Raw genomic sequence first — 23,354 nt, 5'->3', positions numbered from 1 at the left:
GACTAGAGCACCCTGTTATACACCGAAGGCCAAGCAACCTGTCCTGTCCGAAACTGTGTTGTGTAAGCGCATAATAATTAGCTTTCAACACTCAACTGTGTCTATCCCTCTTAGTTAACCCTTCACACGTGCTTGTATCCTTCTAATGAGGAGTGTATCAACTCTACAATGAGCATACATTACAATTTATGTTAAAAGGATGTTTATTTAAAAAAAAACAAAAACTTATTTCTAACACTTCCACATCCCTTGTAAAAGTTTTCATGGTTGCACTATGAAGACTTTCCCAGCAGAGACACAAATTGACTTTTGCTGCATTTCTGTGGGGAACATAAGGTCGCCGTGTACAGTAAATACTGTTTGGCGTCTCCGGCAGCCAGTCCTGGCACACTGGAAATGGCAGGCAGGCAACGTCTGGCTTCGACTTGCGATGGAGTGTTTGACCTGACGTTCACAACCTCAAACCACGACCCTCTGCTAAACATAGAGAACCTCAGACCAGATGGTATGGCTGGAAACCCGAGCGCTTTGCTTTCGTGTTGGAGATTAGGAGGGATGCTACGCAAGCAGTGGAAGGCGTGACGGACAAACCACTACTACCATGTTTTGGAGCTCTCTCTCTTTTCTGTTTTTTCCCTCCCGCCTCCGGACAGGCAAACAAAAGTCTGCAGCAGGGGGTCGTTATTTAATAGAGTAGAATTAAAACCGAGACAAAAACAGACACAACACCCACCTCGGCTGGTCTGTCTCAATTCTGTTTTCATGACTGGTTGTTAAATTATCACATTAATCTGCCTAAGTAAAGGTTAAGAAGGTGAAAGAATAATATTTTTAAGGTTGTAGGTTTTATTGGCACGCCTCAGTGACGTGCAGAAAAGTAAAAAACACTGAAATTTTTAACAAAGCAAGAGTAAAACAACCACAACTGGTAGAAGAAACCAAATTTACTGGCCGGGAACCAAACACAACAAGGAGCGCTCACATGTGTCATTAGTTCTGACTCTGAATTGAAGTGAAGTTGTGGTGTCTTGTGTTTCCTCTGTTAAACTGAAGGGATGTGGGAGGAGCGCAGAGCAGATAGAGTGAGTAAGTTCATCCATCTAATTATATATGCAGCCTTATGGCTTCTGCTGCTACCATGAGGCGGTGATGATGGCAGTGACCGGCATATGATGTCATCAGGAGGGCTTAACCTTATTTATAAGGCTTTGCAAACCTTCAGGAGCAGAAACACTCCGGCAGACGCCGACAAACCTTCCTCTCTCTTCAGAGGAACACCCCTAATGACAAGAGGAGTGAGGAAATTTTGATTTTCTTTACAACTCCTCATTGGATTCGTAATCAGAAGAAGACAGGAACTCTAAAACTGGTGAGTACAAAATGCAAAACAATTAATTGTTGTCATATGTGCACAGAAGGAGGGAGACGACTTTGAACAGAGTAAAGTAACCAAGATGTTGGGTTTGTGCTTCAGTCTGCAGAGTAGTCCTTCATAGAAAGACAATTCTGTCTTATCCACCACATTTCTGAACAGCAAATTGGGATTAGGGTTGGGGTTGAAGTTAGGTTAATGTCCAAATCTTTGTATAGAACTATAGAATAGCTTTTAACAGAAAATAATATAATGCAAAAATTTATTTATGACACTTATTTAGAAATGTATTATAAGCTAACATCTTCATATTTATTTACCGATCCATCCATTTTTATATATATGACTAAAACTAAACGTAATCCTGCTCCTACCTGTAAATCTAGACGAATGACCAAGTGGACGTTACATTTATTTTAAAGAGATGACTCTGATGGCAAATTATCCAGGTCCAAAGAGAACAAAGCGCAATAAAAACAATTTAAATCTGACCCAGAACCAATAACACTGATTATTGCCCCTGAGTCGGTCTGATAGGGTCAAGATTGGGTCTTTTAAAACTGAGAGAACCTGTTTGGACAAAGTTTTGAGTGTGTTGGCATGCTGAGGTACAGTTTAAAGGACAAAAGACTGTACCGTTTGTACAGAAATTGGAAAGATTTAAATATTAGCATGGTTATTGTGTTTATTGGTGACTTTATTACATCCATGTAGAATTTTTTATTTATTTTTCTAAGTACAAAAATGTGACACTGAGCATAGTAGGGACAATGGAGCATGCGTGCTGTAACAGGTACCAGTCTGAATAGACTAGACAGCTACTAACTACCAACTATATATGAAATATAAATGTAGTCCGTGTGAGGAAGAGGTAGTGGTCATTTTGTGTATGAAAATCTGTCAGAAATCATAGCTAACATTAGAGCAATATCTGATTTTACAGAACATAGCAGAAAGATAATGCAGGGTTTTTGTGTTCATTGAGAAGAAATGCTGTCACCATCAGTTTAAACCATAAAATAGCTGTTAGATACAAGGAGGCTTTAAAATGATCCACCACTAAAGGAAAGACTGAAGGGAGTGGATTTTTTTTCTACTGTGCTCCCGTCACAGTCCCAGACTCGTGTCCTTCCTCATCCTGTGAATCAGAGAAAAGGAACATTAGCTTTTCTCCGAAGAATGAGTCCTATCCGATTCTCATGTTATGCTTTTCTTGTCATATTATTTATGTTTTACTGCACAACACAGCACTGTATGTGAATTCCAGGGAAAACCTGGTTTGCAACTAAAGGTGACTGGCACATGAGTCAAAGATATGTTATTCCACTTCTGAGAAACATGGAATTTATTTTCTTACTTATTAACATTTTCAGACTTCCCATCAAACAGTAACCATAGCACACAGGAAAAACTTTCATATTAGGACTGCATATTTCTGTTTCTATAAGAACTCTTTTGCCAGTGATGAGAAGTTTGAATTACCTATGTGCATGTTTTATACTGTCTACAGATGCCTCACCAAAAGATTTTCTGTTAGCTTGCATGCTGCAGTCTCAGAACAGCTTTAATTCTATATTTGTTATTTTATTTGACTCATCTGTATTACTTCTGTATTTGAGATATGCTTTTTATCACTTTGAATGAGAAAAAAGGTTTTAAAAAATTCTGGTTTCCCCCGAAAAAGAAAAAGCCTTTAGCTCATTAGCCTTTAGTTGTTATTTTCTGGTATTAACTATTAATGAAAACTTAAATGTTGTGAAAGTGTTTTGGTGTTTTTCAGCGTGATATTTCAAATGAAAAGTGAAGAGTCTTCTTTTAAATTATTTGGTTTGACATTATTTTCATACTCAGGTCAAGGACAAAACAAAAGTAAAAAAATAACCTCATCATTTAATTTCTGAAGCGGAGTTTTGAAATCTCGATGAGCTTTGTGCCATCACCATCTTGACTGCAAAAATTTGGATATGATGAGATGGGTTGGTCTGTTTGTAAAACAGACCATTCATTGGCTAACAATTTGTCGCTAGCCAATGAGCATGCAGTTTATCCTCCATTCTGAAAATCGGTATGACCAGGATCTATAAAATACATTTTATTTTTTGTTCAGTATGATCCAAACTGCGTGACAGAGTCCTTAAGCTTAGTAAGGTTCGAAGTCAGAGCTCTTTTCCTTATATACTGTACTTTGACAGGACCAGAAGTCTTTTTGCAGTGTTATGAGCCGGCTCAAAAGCCGCAACATAAACGTGGAGACTGAGACAAAAGTTTAGGAAAAAAAACAGGTTTTATATTACTATTGCTAAAATAGTTGGTACCACAAAGACCATAAAGAGAAAAACTGGTGTGCCTCTCCAAAGTCAGCCTCACCCAGGTCTTTATCCACACCTCACCAGGTGTGGGTAACAAGCTTTATAGTTTAAGACAGATAGACAATAATATAACAGAGAAAACCCAACAATCATATGACCCCCTATGAGCAAGCCCTTTGGTGACAGTAGGAAGAAAAAAAGTCCCTTTTAACAGGAAAAAGCCTTGAGCAGAATCAGGCTCAGGGAGGGACGGCCATCTGCCGCAACCAATTGGGGAGCATACTAGCAACCAACTACAAATGGAGAGCCATTTCTACACGATGATCTCGACAAGAGTGGCTCAGCACCACAAAGTGTTATTTCCATCACCTGGCCAACAGCACTCACAAGTGATCCAACAAAAGTAGCTAGATTCTCCACAGCTCTAAAGGTAATAGCACAACGCAATCACCTCATCATTTAGCATCCATCAACACTGGTGTACTAGATCAACACACATGGCTACAACTACATACTATATGCCAATTCAACATAAGGCCCACCTGCTTCAACCATAGGACCATAAATAATGAGTGGTCTCAACCTGATCTCTATTTCCTGCAGAGTTCAGTGCCACTGGTTTACTTTGAGCAACTCCCAAATACACCATCAACAAAAAACTTTACCTACCTACTCTTCAGTGGAGTACCCGGCTCAAGGAAACTTTAAACAAAAACTTGAGAGCAGGCAGCAGACCAGGGATGTAGTCCACCAAACTCTGAAGCGTACCCCAGGAAAACCACCAAACATGATAAACTTAAACAATAAAGGAAAACAACAAACAAGTGCTTCGATGCCTGAAACATATCAACTAATGAGAGTTTGCTCAATCACAGTGAACACTGTAACCATCACTCACCCAATGAAAAAAAACTAAATTTTTGTTTTTCTTCATGTTTACAAAAATATCCAAAATAGAGTCCAAAATATCCTGGATGAGCCCCCATTTTATGTTATGATATAAACACGCCGCAACATAAACTGACATCAAAGTTTCAAAAAGCATAGGTTTTATTTTACTTTTGCTAAAATAGTTTGTATTGCATAGAGCATAAAGACAAAAACTAGTGTGCCTCTCCGAAATCTGTATCAGACATGTCTTTATCAACACCTCACTGGTCAATTCAGCCCAGGCAACACCTGCAGGCTCTTGCACGGCCACTGCAAAAAGAATAGGGGTTGCAGAGGGGTGTAACAGCAGCCACAGCGTTCAGCATCTGGTGGCCTTAAGATAGAAAGCAGGTTAAAGGCATTTCTGCACAGGCTTTACGTTTCTGACCTGGAAGTTATGTCTATTCTTTATGCTCTTTGTGGTTTTTAGTTAGGTTGTTATCTCATGTCTCTGTGGTGCTCATGATCGATCACTACAATGCATCACTAATGAGTTTGTTTTAATGGATTCTTAAGGGGTTTTTTTACAGTTAGCCTGTTTGTTACTATTCAGGAGGAAATGTTTTCTGTTTTGTGGGGTTAGCTTGTTCGCTGCTGGATCCTAATGTCTGAGAATTGCCGATAGTGATTCATCCTTCCTGTAATCCAAACTAAATACAAGCAGGTGGTCCTGTTATCATAGACATATTCACAAACAGCACAGTTTGGTACTAAAGACTGCTTTAGAGAGTCAAATACCTTCAGTGTCTCCCTTTAAATGCTAATCTAATCACAAGCCCAAACCCATAAAGACTGTTTAGCAAGTCAAAACTTCTCAAAACCACTTTCTGTCCTCTCCATATTCTAATCCAGTTTGCTGGCAGTGCAGCACTAACCATAATCAGATCTAATTGAGTGTAGGGACTTGATTGCCTTGGTGGGATCCAAGAGTGACACACCAGCAGATTATGCACACCCATGTGGGGACATCTGCAAAAGTCACCCTAAGAGCCTGAGAGGCAGACAGCAGGCGCCTTCCCCTGGTCTCTCCATGATGCTGGTGTTCGGAGCTCTATGCTGCTCTAACATTCATCCTGCTGAGAGTTAATGCCAGAGAACTGCAGGAATGACTTCTGCTGAGCGTTGCTCTTCCTCTTCAGTTACTTGTGCTGACGTATGATATCGTTTTTTTTTTTAAGTTGCTGGCTCCTGTTGGGAGTTTAGATGACACATCAGTGAAAACAGGCAGTTGGCTTCGATTAACAAAGCCAACTGAGGAACACTGCTCTCTTTGCCTACAACATTACCACTGCAGACTTCGTTCAAGCCTTTCTATCACTCACAGAACCACACAGACTACACCCATGCCATGTATTTTTATAAAGAATCAACAGCACAACTCTGTAAAAACTATAAGAACTTATCAGTCCTGACACATATGAAACTATCCTGCATAAACTGTACATTAGTGCAGAGGAGCCTTTATAAAAACATACTAACTTCACTTAATGTCTTTAGAATATTTCAGGATCCAGCTGTTACATGACGACAAAGAAAGTGGCAGTCTAAGGGAATATTAAAACCAACTGTGGAGGCTACTCGTGCCCAGTTAAACAGCTAACATACAGCAGCAACCCCACGGACATCCAGCAGGCAGGAAAAATAACTGAAAAAGAAACAATTGCATTTTTTCACAAGGTTTATATAAAAAAATCAAAATGTAGATGACATAGAATAAATATTCTGCCATAATTTAAATCTGATTAAAATCACTCTGTAGGGGTACTTTATGTAAAAAAAACACGAGGAAAATTTAAACTTTCAACACAAGGGGGCAGCTTTTACCCAGTGTGGTTACACAACCCAACTACCTGTATATTCTTCTTTGTACATTAAAAATTATTTTATTGCTTTTAATAGATGGCAAATCTAATTTTCTAGATTGTTTTTCTACAAGCGCATATCATCCAAATATAATAGCAACATAGTACCGCTAATGTTAACATTAGCTTCAGACAATCTGTTGAATGGAAATAATTAAACATATCTATGTAGTTTAAAGTAGTGAAAGACTGTGTTGCTAATTTGAGTCTGTTGCACTTGTTCTTGTGATTTAGGTGTTGCTATCAGTTTGTGGAGAGTGGCTAGCTCTAACAGTGCTAGTCGCAGCAGCCTTCTTTCTTTTTTACATCACCAGGTTATTTATTAGCTTACTACGAAACAATCTTCATACCAAGTCATTACTGTGCATGTGTTGTTTGTAATAATAAAATAGAAAATGTCAAAAATATCATAGATACTGAATAGTAAAATAGTAAAATATTATGGAGCTGTTCTTCTTATGACTGACATCACTGGCGGGTGGTGTTTCTGGGTTGCAGTCCTGGTTACTGGTGGGTGGTGTAACATTACAGCTGGTGTTGTGCATTAATAACATATGAATAAGTTTGACTGAGTTATTTTTGTGCTGCTGTGTAATGTCGTGCAGCTGACTGGAACGAGTGTGTATTTGTGATTATTCCACCTTGAAGTGAGGCATGAACACTGCTGGAACAAGAGTTGGCCTCACACTCTGAACAGACGTGATGGCACTTGCGCGATGGTAGCTGTAAGACTCGCCCTAAATCACAAAGGAGTTTTCGCCGTGAGGACTGGAGGCCGCGGGGAAGGGTGATGGATGAAGATGACTGAGCGATGATGAAGAGACCAGGAGTAGTCACTCCCTCTCCCTCGCTCAGGGGTGGCCTTCCCCTCGCTCTCATTTTGACCTCTGGCTTACCTCCTCCTCCTCGCGGCCCCGTCCTCGCTCAGCGGTGACATGTTTGACCGGAGGAATTCAGGAATGTACAGTTTGTATTTGGATGGACAGAAACTCTCAGCCTCCCACCCTCTTGTTTTACTCTCATTCACTTTATACAACCCACGCCCACCACAGGAACACATGCTCCACCACCGTGGTCCAACCACAAACAGTAATTCCTTGACTATGAGAGCTGCTGCAGAGAGATTCCCAGAGTTTTCTACTCCCCACCCCGACCTCATGACCAGCTGACACGATTGGAAATTCACAGCGTGCTTATCAGAGTTTGGGTGGAAGAAAGTTGTTTTAAAGAGACAGGAGAGCCACTGGGCTGCACCAAGGCCCGATGTGAGATAAAGAAGGATTACTTTGAGCTGTGAACCATACAAAGCTACTCTAGCAAAGTCCAAATGTTTCCTCAGTGTTGTGGCAGGTTTTCTGTTGAGCATCTCCTTAGACACCCCTTACCTGACCATGTTGTGACGACTTATAGGAGACGCAGGGGCTCTCAGGAGGGAGTCAGGGCCATGGATGGGGGTGCACGCCAACAGTACATGGCTTTGTGTGTAGAATTGTTTTCAAAAGCAGAGAGGCAGGGGAGGCGGGGGCGCCGTCGCACAGATTAAAAGCGGACATTTGTTTTGTGTATGTGGTGCTCTGCCAAAACCCAGCAATTTTCTGTGAATGTAAAACAGCTTTCCTGGCTCAGACCCCACAGGCTGCTCGCTGCCAGGAAAAGACTTTTTTTTCCTTGTACCTGTTTACATGCAGGTAAAGTGGCTTTCACAGGCCAAAAGCACATGAGAGCTTTCTTTCCAGCCTCTGGAGGAGGAGGAGGGACATGGACAGGTCGTGTTTCCCGCCACAGACCCACGGCATTCCTCCATTTGTCCTCTGGTGTAAAGAGGATCTGCTGGACTTCATGTTCCTGAATCAGCTCCAACCTGAGGAGCTCATAAACTGGAAGGAACTCGACTAATTTGCAGACAAACTGTGGGGAAAACGACTCCCCTGATTCCCTCTGGCATTAATCATTCACCATCAAATGTTGACTTGTTTTATACTGCGAGCAGTGACTGGGGAGGGAACAATGGATTCTGTTTATGATCACTAATGAATGAAAAGCGCAGCAGAAAGCTCTGTTGCATCACCGCGTCCAGGGCTCATGTTGGCAGCCTGCAGGTTTAACAAATAATGTGTTCATTGTGTGCTTCTCATGTTCATGCAGTGACCTTTACAGTGAAGCTGCTATTTCTGGGTAAAAATCAAGGACGCATCAATAGACCACAGTCGCCAAGCCAAAATGTTTGAGATAATTGGGTAAATTGAAAACACAGCCTGACTCAACTGCACCAGTTGCCTTAGACTCAGAGTCCGTGCTGCAGGGAACCCCTGATAAATATCTATATGTGCACGAAGGAGGAGCACAGCCCTTCTGAAACTCCAGGAGGCCGTCAGTGATGTTAGCTAAACATTTTCAGAGCGCACGGTGGGCTAATCTTCACCTTTCATGCTGCTCTTTATGCTTAGAGGAGCTGATGAAGGCTCGGGTTAGCTGGTACACTGATTAAAGCTGTCCCAACATAAACCCAGGTCCAGCTCTTTAAATACAGAAAGCCAGCCAAGGCAGAGTCTGCATGTAACTCAAGGAGGGTCCAGCTAGGATGTTTTAGCTTTATTTATTCATATCTGTTTGGCTGGACAAGAGAAGAAACGTCTAAAAGAGAAGGAGGAGGAAGGAGTGCAGGACAAACATCAGGAGTTACAGAAACCAGCGTCCGTTTACTTTTCTGGCACATGCTCAGTGAGGTGTTTGCTGTGCAGAGAGCCTGAACACTCTCAAGTATTAGGCCATCTGTAAACAGGTCAGCATGGACGCTTCTGTCTCCAAAAAAACAATCTAGTGAAGGCTAAAATGCTAACATTGAGATGTGAAAATGAAGCTTAGAAACCCTTGTGTTTTATCACAGTGGCTACATGCAGTTTGGATTTTGACTTTAGAGAACTCACTATTATACCTCTCGCACATGGATTGATCAGCTGATGGCCCAAATGCATCTCTGAGGTCTTCGCTGGATGTTTTCCTCTTTCTTCTTGACATGACTTTCAGATATCGGTCATCTGCTGTAGAAAGTCTTTGAGGCCGCACACTCTCTTTTTTTTTGTCCTTCACTTGTCCAGTTTCCTCCCTTTTTTAAACTGACACTTCACACCGTGCTGACATATGCTCGGTTTTTAGCTAACAGCTCTTTGGGAATCACCTCATTTATGCAAAAATACAGTTTTCTGTCAAACTGTGTTATCGTTGGCATTTTTCACAGATTCAGCTAAAGAAATGGGAAGAAATAAGAATTAGATTTAGTGGGCTTAACAAAAAAAAAAAAATCATTCCTCTGAAAATCATCAGTACAAGGACTGGACTTGAAATGAGTCGAAAAGCAGCCAGAGTCCAAAGAAGAACTGTAAAAGCCTGGAGAAGTAATGCTAAAGAAAATAAAAAAAAAATAAAAAAAACAAAATACACAAAGTCTGGCTCAAAGAAATAGACAGAAATGAGGGGTGGCTTAAGACTTTTGCACAGTAGTGTAGATCATGTGGTTTTGATGCTGTTGGTGGATTCATGCTACAATGAAGGATAATTTATAAACTGTAATTATATCTAAGTGGAACTCCTGTTTGGGAATCGGTGCTCACATTCCTAAGGAGAAAGCCAAGAAATGTTTGTGTGCACTCAGACGTCAGTTGGCTGAAACGTCAGTAACATCAATCTCCCGTCTATTGTTTCTAATCATGCTTCGAACCTAGCGTTTCCATGGCGCTGGGTTATAAAAACTTGTACAATTGCACATAAATCTCAGCTTCAAACATGCAAAATGTCGGTGCCACATGCTTGAGTAAACATTTTTTCCCGCCAGTGATTTCCCCGCCGCAGAGATAAGACCCGCTGAGTGTGCGCTGGACTGCGTTTTTCTGTGAGATCTGGTCTTAATTGTGGGAAGCGACAGCTGGAACACATTGCTGATATTTCAACGAGTGTCAGTCAGAGCGGGGAAGGGCGATGGTGCTGCTGCCCGCCGTGTTTGTCTGACTTACTCTTGTTTGCTCTCATGTATGTGGGGGTTAACTTAGGAAACTTGGGGGCTCCACTTGAAGCCAGAAGTTTGATGTAAAGATTTGTATTCTGATCATCTAATGTTTACATACTGAGTAAAACAGGTCTGTTAGTTTTCTCAGTGATCAGAACATTTATCTGTTTCACTGCAAAACTGCACTGTTAATGTATTTCATAGATTAAATGAATTTTTTTTTTTTTTAAACAGCAGTTAAAAGTATAAATTCAGCTTACATCAGGTGTGTTATGCACATTTCTCGGACAAAATTAAATAAAACATTTAAATCTGGTGCTTTTGCAAGACATCGTTACTCAAAGCTTTTTTAAACAAATATGCCGTTCAATCCACAAACTATAAAAAATTTCTTCTGCTTTCAGGATGACGTGCCGCCTGTTTTAGCTGTAACTCCTCTGCCAAACATTCAATAGAATTCAAAATTCATTACTTCATTTTGGCTCATCAGATTTGAAAAATAAAAACCTACCATGTCTAAAAAAACAAAGAAATTGCTAATATGTCACAAATATTAACAGTTTTCTTAAAGGTTGTTCTTAGAGCTTGAGTGGGAGTGTAGCCAATTCTCAGACTAGCTTAATGAAGTTATAATGTCTAAAAATCATAAAAAAAACAAAAACTGAAGTTTGAGGTCAAATTCAACTAACTTAAGTAGTTAATACAATGTGGGACATGTATTTTGAAACATCAGTTTAAACTTCACTCTTGTGTTGCTTTAGCTCTTGTGCATGTCCCAAAATCTTAGAAGCTCACAGACTTCATGAGAGGGAGGCCTCTCACCCGAGTGCTGGCCAGGTGTGGTGGGTGGAGCTTCACCTTGCATACCAGGCTCCATAGCTCAGGGGTTAGAGCACTGGTCTTGTAAACCAGGGGTCGTGAGTTCAAATCTCACTGGAGCCTAGCTTTATGGAGAGTGTACACTCAACAGACTATGATTCACACTGTTTCCTGGGTAGAAATCCTCTGTGACTGTTTTATTTTTAACCTTGGTGACGCTTTGAAATGGAGTCTAGAAACTGCTAGGTGGCTATGTCCATCTTTCACATACAGTCTATCCATGGAGTTACTATGAGTGTTTTTTTTAACATCATGATGGAAACCAGCTGCTTCAGTAGGCTTTAAAATACAGAAGTGTATTGTTTCCAGAGTGTAAGTCTCATATTTGCATGTTCGCTTTCTCCCGACTTATAAATCTGATCTGTTGTAATTAAACTGAATCATTTCTGTCAGCAGCTCCGTCCCCACACGTTGATCTCTACACCTGATTACAGGAATCTGATCTAATCTGATCTAATCACGTTAAATACGACTCAGCTGGAAACATTCCTCATGTGTGAGGATCAAACAGCCTCAGACCACCAACACTGTCATCGCTCTTATGTAAGCTCTCCTCCCGCACGGCGTATGGAGCTAATGCAGAGCTACACTAAATACAGATGAATCTGAACTTTTCCAGGATTTTTATCTTTATTTTACGTAACTTTAAGGTTGTTAAACTTTCCCTTTCTACTCTTATGAACAAGTCAGCCCATGAAATATTAGGATTAAAAGTTAATGAACTTTACAGTGAAATGTTATCAAAATGTATGTAATTTAATTACATCCCATTTGCAGATTAAGATAGATGAAAGTACAGTTTTGCATACTTGTTAAAGTAAACTCTCACGTCTCACTCACAACAATATGAAACAATAATGGACCGCTCAACTTTCTTCATAGTTTCAAAATGTCCTGATCTGCAGTGTCTTCATACACGTGTTTTGTTTTCTGTGCACGTCCTCGCTGCACTGACAGGTCAGGGCTGAACCTGCCAGACCTCATCACCCTCCTTTGATTTTGTCCTCAGAGGCATCGTACCTGAGACAAACCACCTAACTCCTCGAATCTAAAGGCCAGTGATGGCTCACGGTCGCTGCTGACACCTGCTGTCAGTGTGCATCACTCACAAACCATCACCAAGTTCAGGCACAGCGACGCTGCCATCGCCTGATATCACAGACTTCACTTTCGGTTTTACTGAACTGAATATTGAGATTTAATAAAAGGGAATCACAGTCGAGCTGTGATCAGCACTGAAGAAAACCAATTTAAAAAAAATACATGTTCTGCTTTCAGTTTTTCTGACTGGCTGCCCCTCACATGTGGAGGGTTTGAAGAACATGTGGTGGGCTCATGTGCCTCTGATGGCCTAACAAAGATATTCCTGCTATGATGTCATACAGAAAACCGGGTGAATATTAAGAGCTTTGTGAGGGGTTGACATAACTTTTTTATTATTTAATAAAAAATTAAATTAATTAATCATTTAGTGATTAAATGATGCCGAGTAGGGTGTGGGGTGATTTTCCACTAAAATCCAAAAGATGTGATGTTTATTTTCTCAGTGAGCAACACTTACATTAGCTTACATTAGACACAGAATATATACACTGGTGTCTGAAGTTATAAAAAGTTGCTTTAAAAATGTGTTTAAATGTCGTTCATGTTTTTTACATCACAACAATATCCTTGTTGTGATGATTTAGACCTTGATAATTGTGCAGTGACAGTGTGAAAGGCTGACATGCAGCTGCAGGAATGACTGACTTTATGAAGTATGTGCTGCCGTCTGTGGCCTCAGATTCTGTGCTGTTGGCACTAACTGACCTCCGTAGCTCCAGCTGTGGTTCTTGCTTTTGTTGCTGCTCGAGCGCCACCTTCCTGCCATGTTTCCTCCTCTGCTCCCCTCCCTGAAGGAGGCGTGAGGAGGCCCTCCTCTCTGTTAACAAGTCCTCCCCTTTCCCGTCTCTGACCTGCAGCAGCTCTCAGGCAGCATGCAACAAACGCTCCCATCAGAGCGACCTGCAGCACTGCAGTCGGGCTCACCTTTAACCGCTGGAGCTGCAGCTGGATGACCTCCCTGCTCACTCTGTGAGGAGGCTTTAAACTGGGAACAAACCAAAGAGGAGCTGCTGGATGAGTTTTAGCTTGTCGGGATTGCTTTTTTCCCCTAAAGGTGTCATCACCTGGATTTTCTCTTGAGACAGTTTGAGAAAGGACTCGTTTTCTGTGTTTTTCTGTTTCTGTGCTGCTGTGGGAACGTAAGTTTCCTGTGAACTTTTCTTCTCGTGTTTGGGTTAAACTACTGTTTGGTGAAATGAGAGAGATGACTTTCTTGTTTCTTCTCTTTGCAGAAACAATGTTCTTCTCCAGGACAGTCCTGCAGCAGTGGTGCTTTGCTGTCTTCTTGCTCTGCTCTCCGGTGCCGCACTTTGGACGGCCGATTGATGCCCTGAGCAGCAGAATGTAAGTCTGGATTTCATTTTTGAGTCTTTTCATGTGCTTCCAGCAGCTCGCCTCATCACGGTGGGTGAGCTGCAGGCTGGAAAATGTGCTCGTTTGTGTTTAGTTAGCCCTCGCCCACCTGTATGTTTACCCTGAGCAGAGACCATCTCGGTGCGATAAACCCCTCCGACCTCCCTCGCTGTCCTCTCAGAGCGTTTGGGAGTGAGCTGGATGAATAATGCTGATGTTCGGCTCGGCTTGGGACCAAACCAAACCTGCTCAGCTGTTTGATGCCAAGCAGAATAAATGCTCCTTCACGCTGCTCGGCCAGAATTTTAAACACACTTCAGGAGCTTTTTTTCCACTTTGGAAAGATCATATCGCTGAGATGGTTTTTGGATGTAAGCGTTGGGAGGATGCTCTGAGCCGACGCTGAAGAAGGAGGAGGAGGAGGAGAGCGGAGTGATTCAGAGCTCCGGCTTTTCCTTAACGGGCTCCAGACATTTCCCTCGCCGTGTGTGATATGTACCTAATGGGATTTTTGGGGGGACGGGGTTCACGCTACCTGGGTGGAAAGAAAAACAAGAGCGCAGTGAAGAGATCAAAAATCAGCCAGCGGTGGGAGCTATTGACCTCTGACCCTGTTTTCCGTAGACTCGATTGTAGTTCAGTATGTTTTCTTTTATACTAAAAAAATATAAATTTTCATGGTTTTTCATGTTTAATTTGTGCTTCTCAGGCTGTCAAACGTGAACTTTAGGTAGTCATAAAGCAGTTTTATGAAAGATATGTCTCATTTTTTCTGTTAAGGAGTTACACGTTAACAAATGAATGATTGCACATTAATTTGTTTCAAGGTATTTCAAATCTTTTAAACTTAAAACTATTTCGTTTTTAATCACCGGGTCGACGTAATGACCTCTCGACTGCGCTGACTTTATGTGCAAAGCATTTCTTTGTTGATTTTAGAGATCTTAACAAAGTCAAACTGGAGCTTTTCTTGTAATACTGTTTTGAATCAGGAGATGGCGCAGTGATTAAATTTAAACTTTAACTGTTAAATTGGTCACGGAGTAAAAGCAACAACTATTGGTGAACCCAGAGCACGACTAAAAAGGGAGAACACGTCTCAGCTAGTGCTGCCCCCTAGTGGTGAAAGTTTTAGTTAAAATCTGCAGCGAGTGATTAAAAAAAGTGCCTTTAAATCTGGAGCCAATAACAATCATAATAATAAAAATAATGATAATAATAATAATAACAATGACTGTCAGGATTTTGTGGTATTCTTCATTTTTTTTTCTGGGTGTCTTGTGGTGTGGTTGTTTTTGGGCTAATGCAGGAATAATTCTAGTGTTTTATTTGCCAGACAAAAAAAAGTTGCAAATTTCTTTTAAAAGGTGTCGTAACATCAGAAAGATTCATCAGAATCAGAGCGGCCCGGTACCGTCAGCCATCAGGGTCGTGAATCATCTCTAACCACTCGCCGCTGCCTTTAGGAAACACTCGTCTTTCACTCGTCTCCCACAGAGAGAAACAATTAAGAGCCAGCAGGCTGAGGACGGGGGGCGCTGGAGCGCTGCCACTGCAGGATGTCCCGGCCTGTTTTCCCGCTCCTCCTCCTCTCTGTGGAGTGTTTGATGTGACTGTTATTAAAGGTAAAACAGAACCAGATCGGCTTTCAAAGGCGGCGATTTACAGGAAATATCTGTATGCATATAAACACAAGCTGCTGTTGAGGCCGCCTGTGTGTTCTGCTCTGGATATTTTTATTATTCAGCAGGAAAAGCTGAATGAGAAGCGGCAGCTCAGTCATCAGGCTTCACTTACTCAGTTTGCTCTATGAAGCAGGAGGAGGAGGAGGGCATCACGGGAACCTCCGGTATCTGAAGCTGTTTGTGTGCTCACACACCTGAAGTGTCTGGGCGGCGTTGGCGCTCAGCAGTGTGCAGCCTTCGACCCGTGTCCGCTGCTCTGTTAGTCTCAGAGACTCGCAGTAAAGCAACATTGCAGCAAAGCCTGAATCCCTCACAGCTTTGCAGATCTTTGATTTATAAAACTTAACAAGTTTCAGCATTTTTGAGATTATACCTCTGTGCTGTAACAGGGGATGCATCCTCGAACTGAGACTGAGTAATTATCATAGCCTCTGTATGAGGACTCACACATGTCAGCATAGTCCTGCATAGAGCTCACAGGAGGTGCTGCAGGGGATGTGAGCTCAAAAACCTGAGGGGCAAAACAAGAGAAAGCAAGAGACATAGATAAAAGCGCTGTATGAATGTGTGTGTGTGTGTGTGTGTGTGTGTGTGTGTGTGTGTGTGAGTCTTTGAGTGGTATGAGTGATCAGCTGAGTGGAAACGGGTCCATTTACCCTAACGCACCATGGAAAGCATAAATCCTGACGATGGTGTCGGTCAACTTGTAAACCTAAATCAGCTGTTACCCCGTGTTGCGACACAGCAGCCTGCCATCGTTGTGATTCGTATTGAAAAAAAATTGATGAACTTTAAGAGAGAAACTTCACTAATGTTGTGGAGGTGAAATTGTGCAGGCTCTGCTTGGATTCAGCGTGTTGGTGGTTTGGTTAAACCAGCATGAAACTGCTTGTTAAAATCAATAAGATGGATGAAAGTTTAAGCTTAAGATGCTTTAAGATGAAAGTTGAGTTAAACGGGTGAGTTTTAAATATGTGCTCCCTGGTACAGGTGTTATGAAGGACGAAATTATCCACGGACACACCGTGTCAGGCTGTAAACTCACTGCTGGAGCCTCTGCTGGACGTCAGAGGAACTGCAGCTTCATTTTTTTAGGCCTTCATTCTTCAAACTGTGGAGTTTTAACTGTGGCGCTGCTGCAGTTGACCCTAAATGATCGTAACTCTCGTGGTGTTTTTGCTGACTTGAGGACTGAACTCCTCTGATGGGTTTTCAGCTAAAATAGAGTCGATAGATTTTTTATGACTCACTTTTTCAGTGTGGAGGAATGTGCAGCTTCATTTCAGAATCACAGCAGCTTTTTTTTTTCCTCCACCACATTTAATTGGCACGAAGTGTTTGTGGCAGCAGTTTTTGTAATCCCTCAAGGGTCTGAGTGCCACGAATGTGCCGGTTAACATCCACGCTGATGAAGAGTGAAAAGCGTTGGCTGCACTCATGTTCATCTAAAAGGAGAGAAAGCCCTCCTGGACCTCCTCGTGCAGGGCGGGGATCTTCTGTATCACTTTTAAAAGGCTTGGAAAGCAACGGCACGGCTGTGGTTTGATGAATCAGGTCATTTCTCTGCATGGATGCAACAGCGCTGTCCAAAAACAACTGGAGAGGAAAGACAGCAGCGAAACCTGTGTTCAAGAAATGCCGTCACATTTATAAAGGAGAAGAAGGATACGGTTTCTGCTTCATTTCAAACTGTTTGCCTGTGCTGCCCTCTGCTGGTCAGTCAGGTGAACACTAAAATGCCAAAAGTATGTGGACAACAGAGAGGACCCCACAATAATGCACATGTGTTTAGCTTCATCAATAAGCCTGTAAAAACAAATATTAGACCAAATTTTTCAACAATAAAAATATTATTCTATTTTGCATGGTTCAGTTTGAAGTGCTTCCTGTGGTGTCAATGGTAACACTTTTGATTCCAGCCAGAGTCACCTCAGGGTGTTTTTATTTAAGGAGAAACCTGCAGAGATGAGCTCTGAAACATTTAAAAGGACGTTGTTGTTTTTGTTTGATTGAAAATCTTTTCGAATGAAAAGCTTCATGTAAACAAACCTTCTCTCTTTCTTCTGTTCAGGAAACGCTCGGTGAGTCACGCTCAGCTGATGCACGACAAAGGCCGGATGATGATGGAACATGAGCGTGTTTTACTCCTGAAGGCGCTTTTGGACGAAGTCCACACGGCAGAGATCCGTGACCTCCCTGTGCGGACCACCGGGGGAGGCGGGAGCAGCAGCGACGCCGGGGTGCCGGGGGTCGGCCTGGGAATCAACCTCAGCACCACCGGCAGCACCCTGCACTCCAAACCCCCCGGAGGCACCAAGAACCTCCCCATCAGCTTCCGGCTGGAGGAGGAGGAGGGCACCAACCTGCCACAGGAGACCAACAAGTCGCAGACATACAAAGACGGCGTGATTAAAGTGTCGGGCAAAAAGAAGAAGAAATCGAGGGCTGGGAAGAGGAGGGAAGGGGAAAAGAGGAAGAGGAGGGCGCGCTCTTTGGGCTGGAGGCTGGAGGATGAACTGGGGAGCGGACTCCACCTGGAGTGGAGGTCTCTGCTCGGCCTGCAGAGGGCGCTGCATTAAAACGCCGTCAGTCTCTGACGAAGGTGAGTCCAAACAGCTGACCTGGTTTTCAGAACATGATCACATGATTAGAGAGTTTTCAGAACACCTGTGTGCCGCGTTACAGCTGCAGATACTGCAGCGTGTAGCAGTGCGCTGACTCTGTGCTGTGTCAGTGTTGTGGAGCTGAGATGATGATGTCTGAAAAATAGGGCGGACAGTTAGAGCTCTGTGAATAAACCCTGATTCACCTGTTTTTCTCCGTCTCTGTGTTGCAGAAACCTTCGGACGGTCGGAGTGGACTCCTAAATGCTCACATTACAGACTCTGTAACTGTGATTGTTTGGAAAGAAATTGGAAAATATTTATTGTGTGTAAATATTCTAAATATAGCAGAGTAGATAGCAGAATATGATAAGAAAAAAAACCTTATTGGCGCTCGGCAGGGCGACAGATTTTACTCTTTGTGAATCCTTGCTTTTCCCTTTTTAAAATTTCAATTATGTTCAGTTTTTTGCAGTAATTTATTTTGTCTGAATGGTGTATTTATTTTGTAAATGTATCGAGGTGCTGCTGACCTTCTATATTTTTGTACCATAATGCACTTTAGATATATAAATATAAATATATATACCATTAATTTTGCTCATTGACTTGTGTTTGTGGGTGATTGAAATGAAGAAAAACGACGGTTGTCTCTCTGTGTTACCTTTCAGTCGGTCTGTCCAAGGGTCCAGTTTTCATTTGTTTTGTTTTTTTGTTTCTCTGCTGCTGTTTGTTCGATTGTTTTCAGTTTGTTGTCTTCAAACCGCTCTGCTTCTCACGGCCAAACTTCACATGTGTACATAAACCAAACACGGCTCCATATTGTTGTTTTTGGCACTTGCACTGAGATAAACAGCCTGTACTGAATGGATTAAACATTTGACAGTATCTTTCTCTCAGCCTCTCGTGTCTTTGTTTCATTATTGCTAACACTTATCATTTTTCTCCACACCCTCACTGAACAGCTGTATCTAATAAGAGGGTCATTGTGGGTGTGGAGGAAAAATCATTCCTACCTGTGGTGGATTAAACCTTAAAACTCCTCCTCATGACTCATGGACTGTTTTTTTACCTGTAATATCTTGTCTATACTGCAAATAGTATTGTTCAACTTGGAATACTTCATTTTAATTTTACATCTCAGTTTAGTTCAGTTTTTCTGTGCCTAACAAGAGGTTGATGAGCATATATGACCAATAGTTCACATCGCTCCCCAATGTGCCTTACAAACCTTTTCTTAATTAGTAACCATAGACAATGAGAATACAGCTATGTAATACAGTTAGCATGATTCCCTGGGTCTTATATCAGACTACTGCTTGTGCCATGTGGACAGTTGTTAAACAGCTAACAGATCATCTGCAGACGAACGACTTATTTGAAGAGTTTCAGTCAGGTTTCAGAGCTCATCACAGCACAGAAACAGCTTTAGTGAAGGTTACAAATGATCTTCTTATGGCCTCTGACAGTGGCCTCATCTCTGTGCTTGTCCTGCTAGACCTCAGTGCTGCGTTTGATACTGTTGACCATAATATCCCATTAGAACGATTAGAGCACGCTGCAGGCATTACAGGTACTGCGCTGCAGTGGTTTGTATAATAATTTTCTAATAGACTCCAATCTGTTCATGTAAATGTAAAGTCCTCTTCACACACTAAGGTTAATTATGGAGTTCTACAGCGTTCCATGTTGGGACCGACTTAAACATCAACTATTGGTGATATAGACTCATATATACAGTATAAAGTTATCCACAGAATAGGCCCCACAGGTGAAAAACTACATAAAATTGGATTCAGGGAATCTCATACATGGATACACTGCACACAGAAAACTACAGACAGCTGTTAGTGTGCTATCTGGCACTGCACTCCTGTCAGCACTTTTGGAGTTATAGACCATTTATCAGACATACTGGACTGCCCGATCCCTTTATCCCGAACATTTGCATCCTGGGTTACTTATCAACACTACAATTACAACCTTCCTTGCTAATGTTATCTCCACATGGATGACTTTTGAACGTTTCAGAGAGAGTCCCATGGGAGAGGCCCCAGGTCAGAGTGAGTGAAAAAACTTTTAAAAAGTCAGCACCAGGAACAGTGACCCACTATGACCCATTGGCTCTTGTAAATGGGGCCACAATTGGGGTTGACTCCTCTGATCAGGTAAGTATGGTCCTAATTATTTATTGCTATATACTGTAGAAAAAAGGTGAAGCAGAACAAACTTTCCATTCGTAAACCACATTTGTTCTGGGTGACCTCTCCCAGTAGGCTGACCCCCTAGGTATATGTCAGGGGAAAATTTCCCAAATAGAAAGCTGCCAAAGTAAAACAGAGACACAGTGAGACAATATAAAAAATCATATGTACATGGGTGAACTCTCTAAAGAGAGAGAGAGTCACACAGTACTCTTCTTTATTGCAGGTTATATAGGCATGTAGGTTACACAGCAGACGGAGGCAGTCTCCGCCTGTTCTCAGAATATATTGCTTAACTGACAAATGCATATCTTACTAAACATTCTGTCCGTACTATACTAAACGTCTGCTTAAGTGGCATTTTCCGTTGCTCTTTGCACAGGAACTTGTCTTCACAGGCATTTGATAAGCATAGGCAAGGTTTCATGTTTTATCAGGGTGAATCGTCATTCAGAGTTTACACAGTTACAAGCAAAGCATATTTGAATAATAAACAAAATCTTTTCACAGTATAACATTGAGTCATCTCTTGTAACAGTTGCTATTGTAATGCAGTATATCACCACATGGTGGCGCCTCTTGTGTCATGACTGGTAGGTCACCCCCAATTTGTCCTTCATGTGTACCATCTCTGTTATGGATTCTTCGGTGTGTAAGTGGACTAGTATGCTCTCAAGTAATGTGTGGTAGAGCTGGCACTTTTATTTTTGATATTTAAAATAAATGAGTACTTGTGGAAAATTATTAGTTGGTGCTCATCCACCTGCACACCTCTGTGGCTGGCTTCATCTCCACCGCATGTTACACTCTGAATCATACCTTTCTGTGACATCAGTTAAGCTCCCATTTTAACAACAAAGTTACAGTTTACACAGTTTTTAAAATTTGTCATTAGATTTGTAAATAAATGTGCAAATAAATGTTAATCTTAATAATTGGTTCCAAAGCTGTACCTATTAAAGTGTCTGGTGATTATCCACCTTACCCACAAACGTGGAGAAGATGGCTGAGTTGGGAGAGCACAGAAAAGTGACTCTGCTGCAAACACATATACTGTAAATAGACAGTGAAGCTGCTAACCGCTGTGTGTGGGGGGTTCTCCTTAACACATTTACAATAAAATTATTTGTTCATCATTTAATTCAGCATAAAGGAACTTAGGAATGCATCTAGTCTCCTATGTTTGGGTGAGCAGTTAGAAATAATCGGTGGACAACTTGGGTGAGGTAAAAAGTGGCTGTTAGAATAGATGACCAGTGTGGCAAAGAGGAATAATGAGCTTTCACTGTCCAGATAAAGAAAATGTCCAATGGGGAAACTACCTGCAGATATTTGGTGAAAACTCTGTTATCAGTGACTGGAAAATGAAGCCTTTGCATATAAGACAGACTGCACCATTGTGACTCTGTATTCGTGACACCTGTACATGCTGGTAGCTCATGTTTCAGAACTGACACAGGAAATGATTAGCATGGTTTAATGATGATAGAAAAGGAACATTTTCTAAAGTATAATTGAAAGGATTTAATTACCTCCATACACATAAACAGAATCTGTCTACATAACTTTTTCCTGTTGCAGGTAAAGTCTTAATTTCTTCCAGCTGTGCTCAACAGGGATAATACAAGACTGGCTGAAAACCCAGCAACAGACCAGGAATCAAGGTCTATATGTTAAATGGCTGTAATGTTTATACATTATGGTTGATGAAAATCAGCAGTTAACCCTCTAAACAGGAAGTAAGGTCACATCTCAATAACTACTAACATTAGCCGGTACAATCATCATACCCTCCCGAAGGTTGTCTATAACCTCTGCTCACACCAATGGTGGTATCTAATGTCTTTTTTGAAAAAAATATTTATGATATATCCTTTTGTTTGATTCTAAGTCTGACAAAGAAAAATCTGTTGATCACATATACAGTATGATGACCGTCAGTTCAACCAGCTGTTGGAAAACAGCTGTTAAAAGCAACTAATCAGCAATTTGGGGATGAATAAAGCTCTGTAGTTCTTGGAGTAATATTTGCTAAAAACTGTAAAACTGTAGTTGCCAGCAGAGCAGGAAAAATGCTTGTGTTGAACATCCATGGGTAAAAATCTAATGAAGTATTTACAGTGGCTTGCAAAAGTATTCGCCCCCCTTTAACTTTTCCACATTTTGTCTCATTACAGCCACAAACATGAATCAATTTTATTGGAATTCCACGTGAAAGACCAATACAAAGTGGTGTACACGTGAGAAGTGGAAGGAAAATCATACATGATTCCAAACATTTTTTACAAATAAATAACTGCAAAGTGGGGTGTGCGTAATTATTCAGCCCCCTGAGTCAATACTTTGTAGAACCACCTTTTGCTGCAATTACAGCTGCCAGTCTTTTAGGGTATGTCTCTACCAGCTTTGCACATCTAGACACTGAAATCCTTGCCCATTCTTCTTTGCAAAACAGCTCCAGCTCAGTCAGATTAGATGGACAGTGTTTGTGAACAGCAGTTTTCAGATCTTGCCACAGATTCTCGATTGGATTTAGATCTGGACTTTGACTGGGCCATTCTAACACATGGATATGTTTTGTTTTAAACCATTCCATTGTTGCCCTGGCTTTATGTTTAGGGTCGTTGTCCTGCTGGACGGTGAACCTCCGCCCCAGTCTCAAGTCTTTTGCAGACTCCAAGAGGTTTTCTTCCAAGATTGCCCTGTATTTGGCTCCATCCATCTTCCCATCAACTCTGACCAGCTTCTCTGTCCCTGCTGAAGAGAAGCACCCCCAGAGCATGATGCTGCCACCACCATATTTGACAGTGGGGATGGTGTGTTCAGAGTGATGTGCAGTGTTAGTTTTCCGCCACACATAGCGTTTTGCATTTTGGCCAAAAAGTTCCATTTTGGTCTCATCTGACCAGAGCACCTTCTTCCACATGTTTGCTGTGTCCCCCACATGGCTTATGGCAAACTGAAAACGGGACTTCTTATGGTTTTCTGTTAACAATGGCTTTCTCCTTGCCACTCTTCCATAAAGGCCAACTTTGTGCAGTGCACGACTA

The 23,354-nt window shown here is 41.7% G+C and overlaps 1 protein-coding gene and 1 non-coding gene across 3 annotated transcripts; both read left to right on the top strand.

Moving 5' to 3' along the window:
- Window positions 1–1,253: 1,253 nt before the first annotated feature.
- On the top strand, window positions 1,254–18,994 carry pthlha (parathyroid hormone-like hormone a). Of its 2 annotated transcripts, none has more exons than XM_039600892.1 (4): window positions 1,254–1,369; window positions 13,692–13,803; window positions 17,569–18,099; window positions 18,334–18,994. In XM_039600892.1, the coding sequence occupies exons 2-3, from the start codon at window positions 13,697–13,699 to the stop codon at window positions 18,074–18,076; spliced, it is 615 nt and encodes a 204-aa protein (XP_039456826.1). In that variant the 5' UTR covers window positions 1,254–1,369; window positions 13,692–13,696; the 3' UTR covers window positions 18,077–18,099; window positions 18,334–18,994. The 2 variants fall into 2 exon arrangements, with proteins under 2 accessions (XP_039456826.1, XP_031592731.1); XM_031736871.2 differs by lacking the exon at window positions 1,254–1,369 and adding an exon at window positions 13,314–13,598.
- trnat-ugu lies at window positions 11,346–11,418 on the top strand. Its single transcript has one exon. It is a non-coding gene; the product is annotated as a tRNA-Thr (tRNA).
- Window positions 18,995–23,354: the final 4,360 nt, after the last annotated feature.

This window comes from Oreochromis aureus, linkage group 17 (assembly GCF_013358895.1).
Source record: "Oreochromis aureus strain Israel breed Guangdong linkage group 17, ZZ_aureus, whole genome shotgun sequence".
Classification (NCBI taxonomy): domain Eukaryota; kingdom Metazoa; phylum Chordata; class Actinopteri; order Cichliformes; family Cichlidae; genus Oreochromis; species Oreochromis aureus.
Note: the sequence above shows the minus strand (reverse complement) of the source record. Positions and strands in the feature narration are given on the sequence as shown.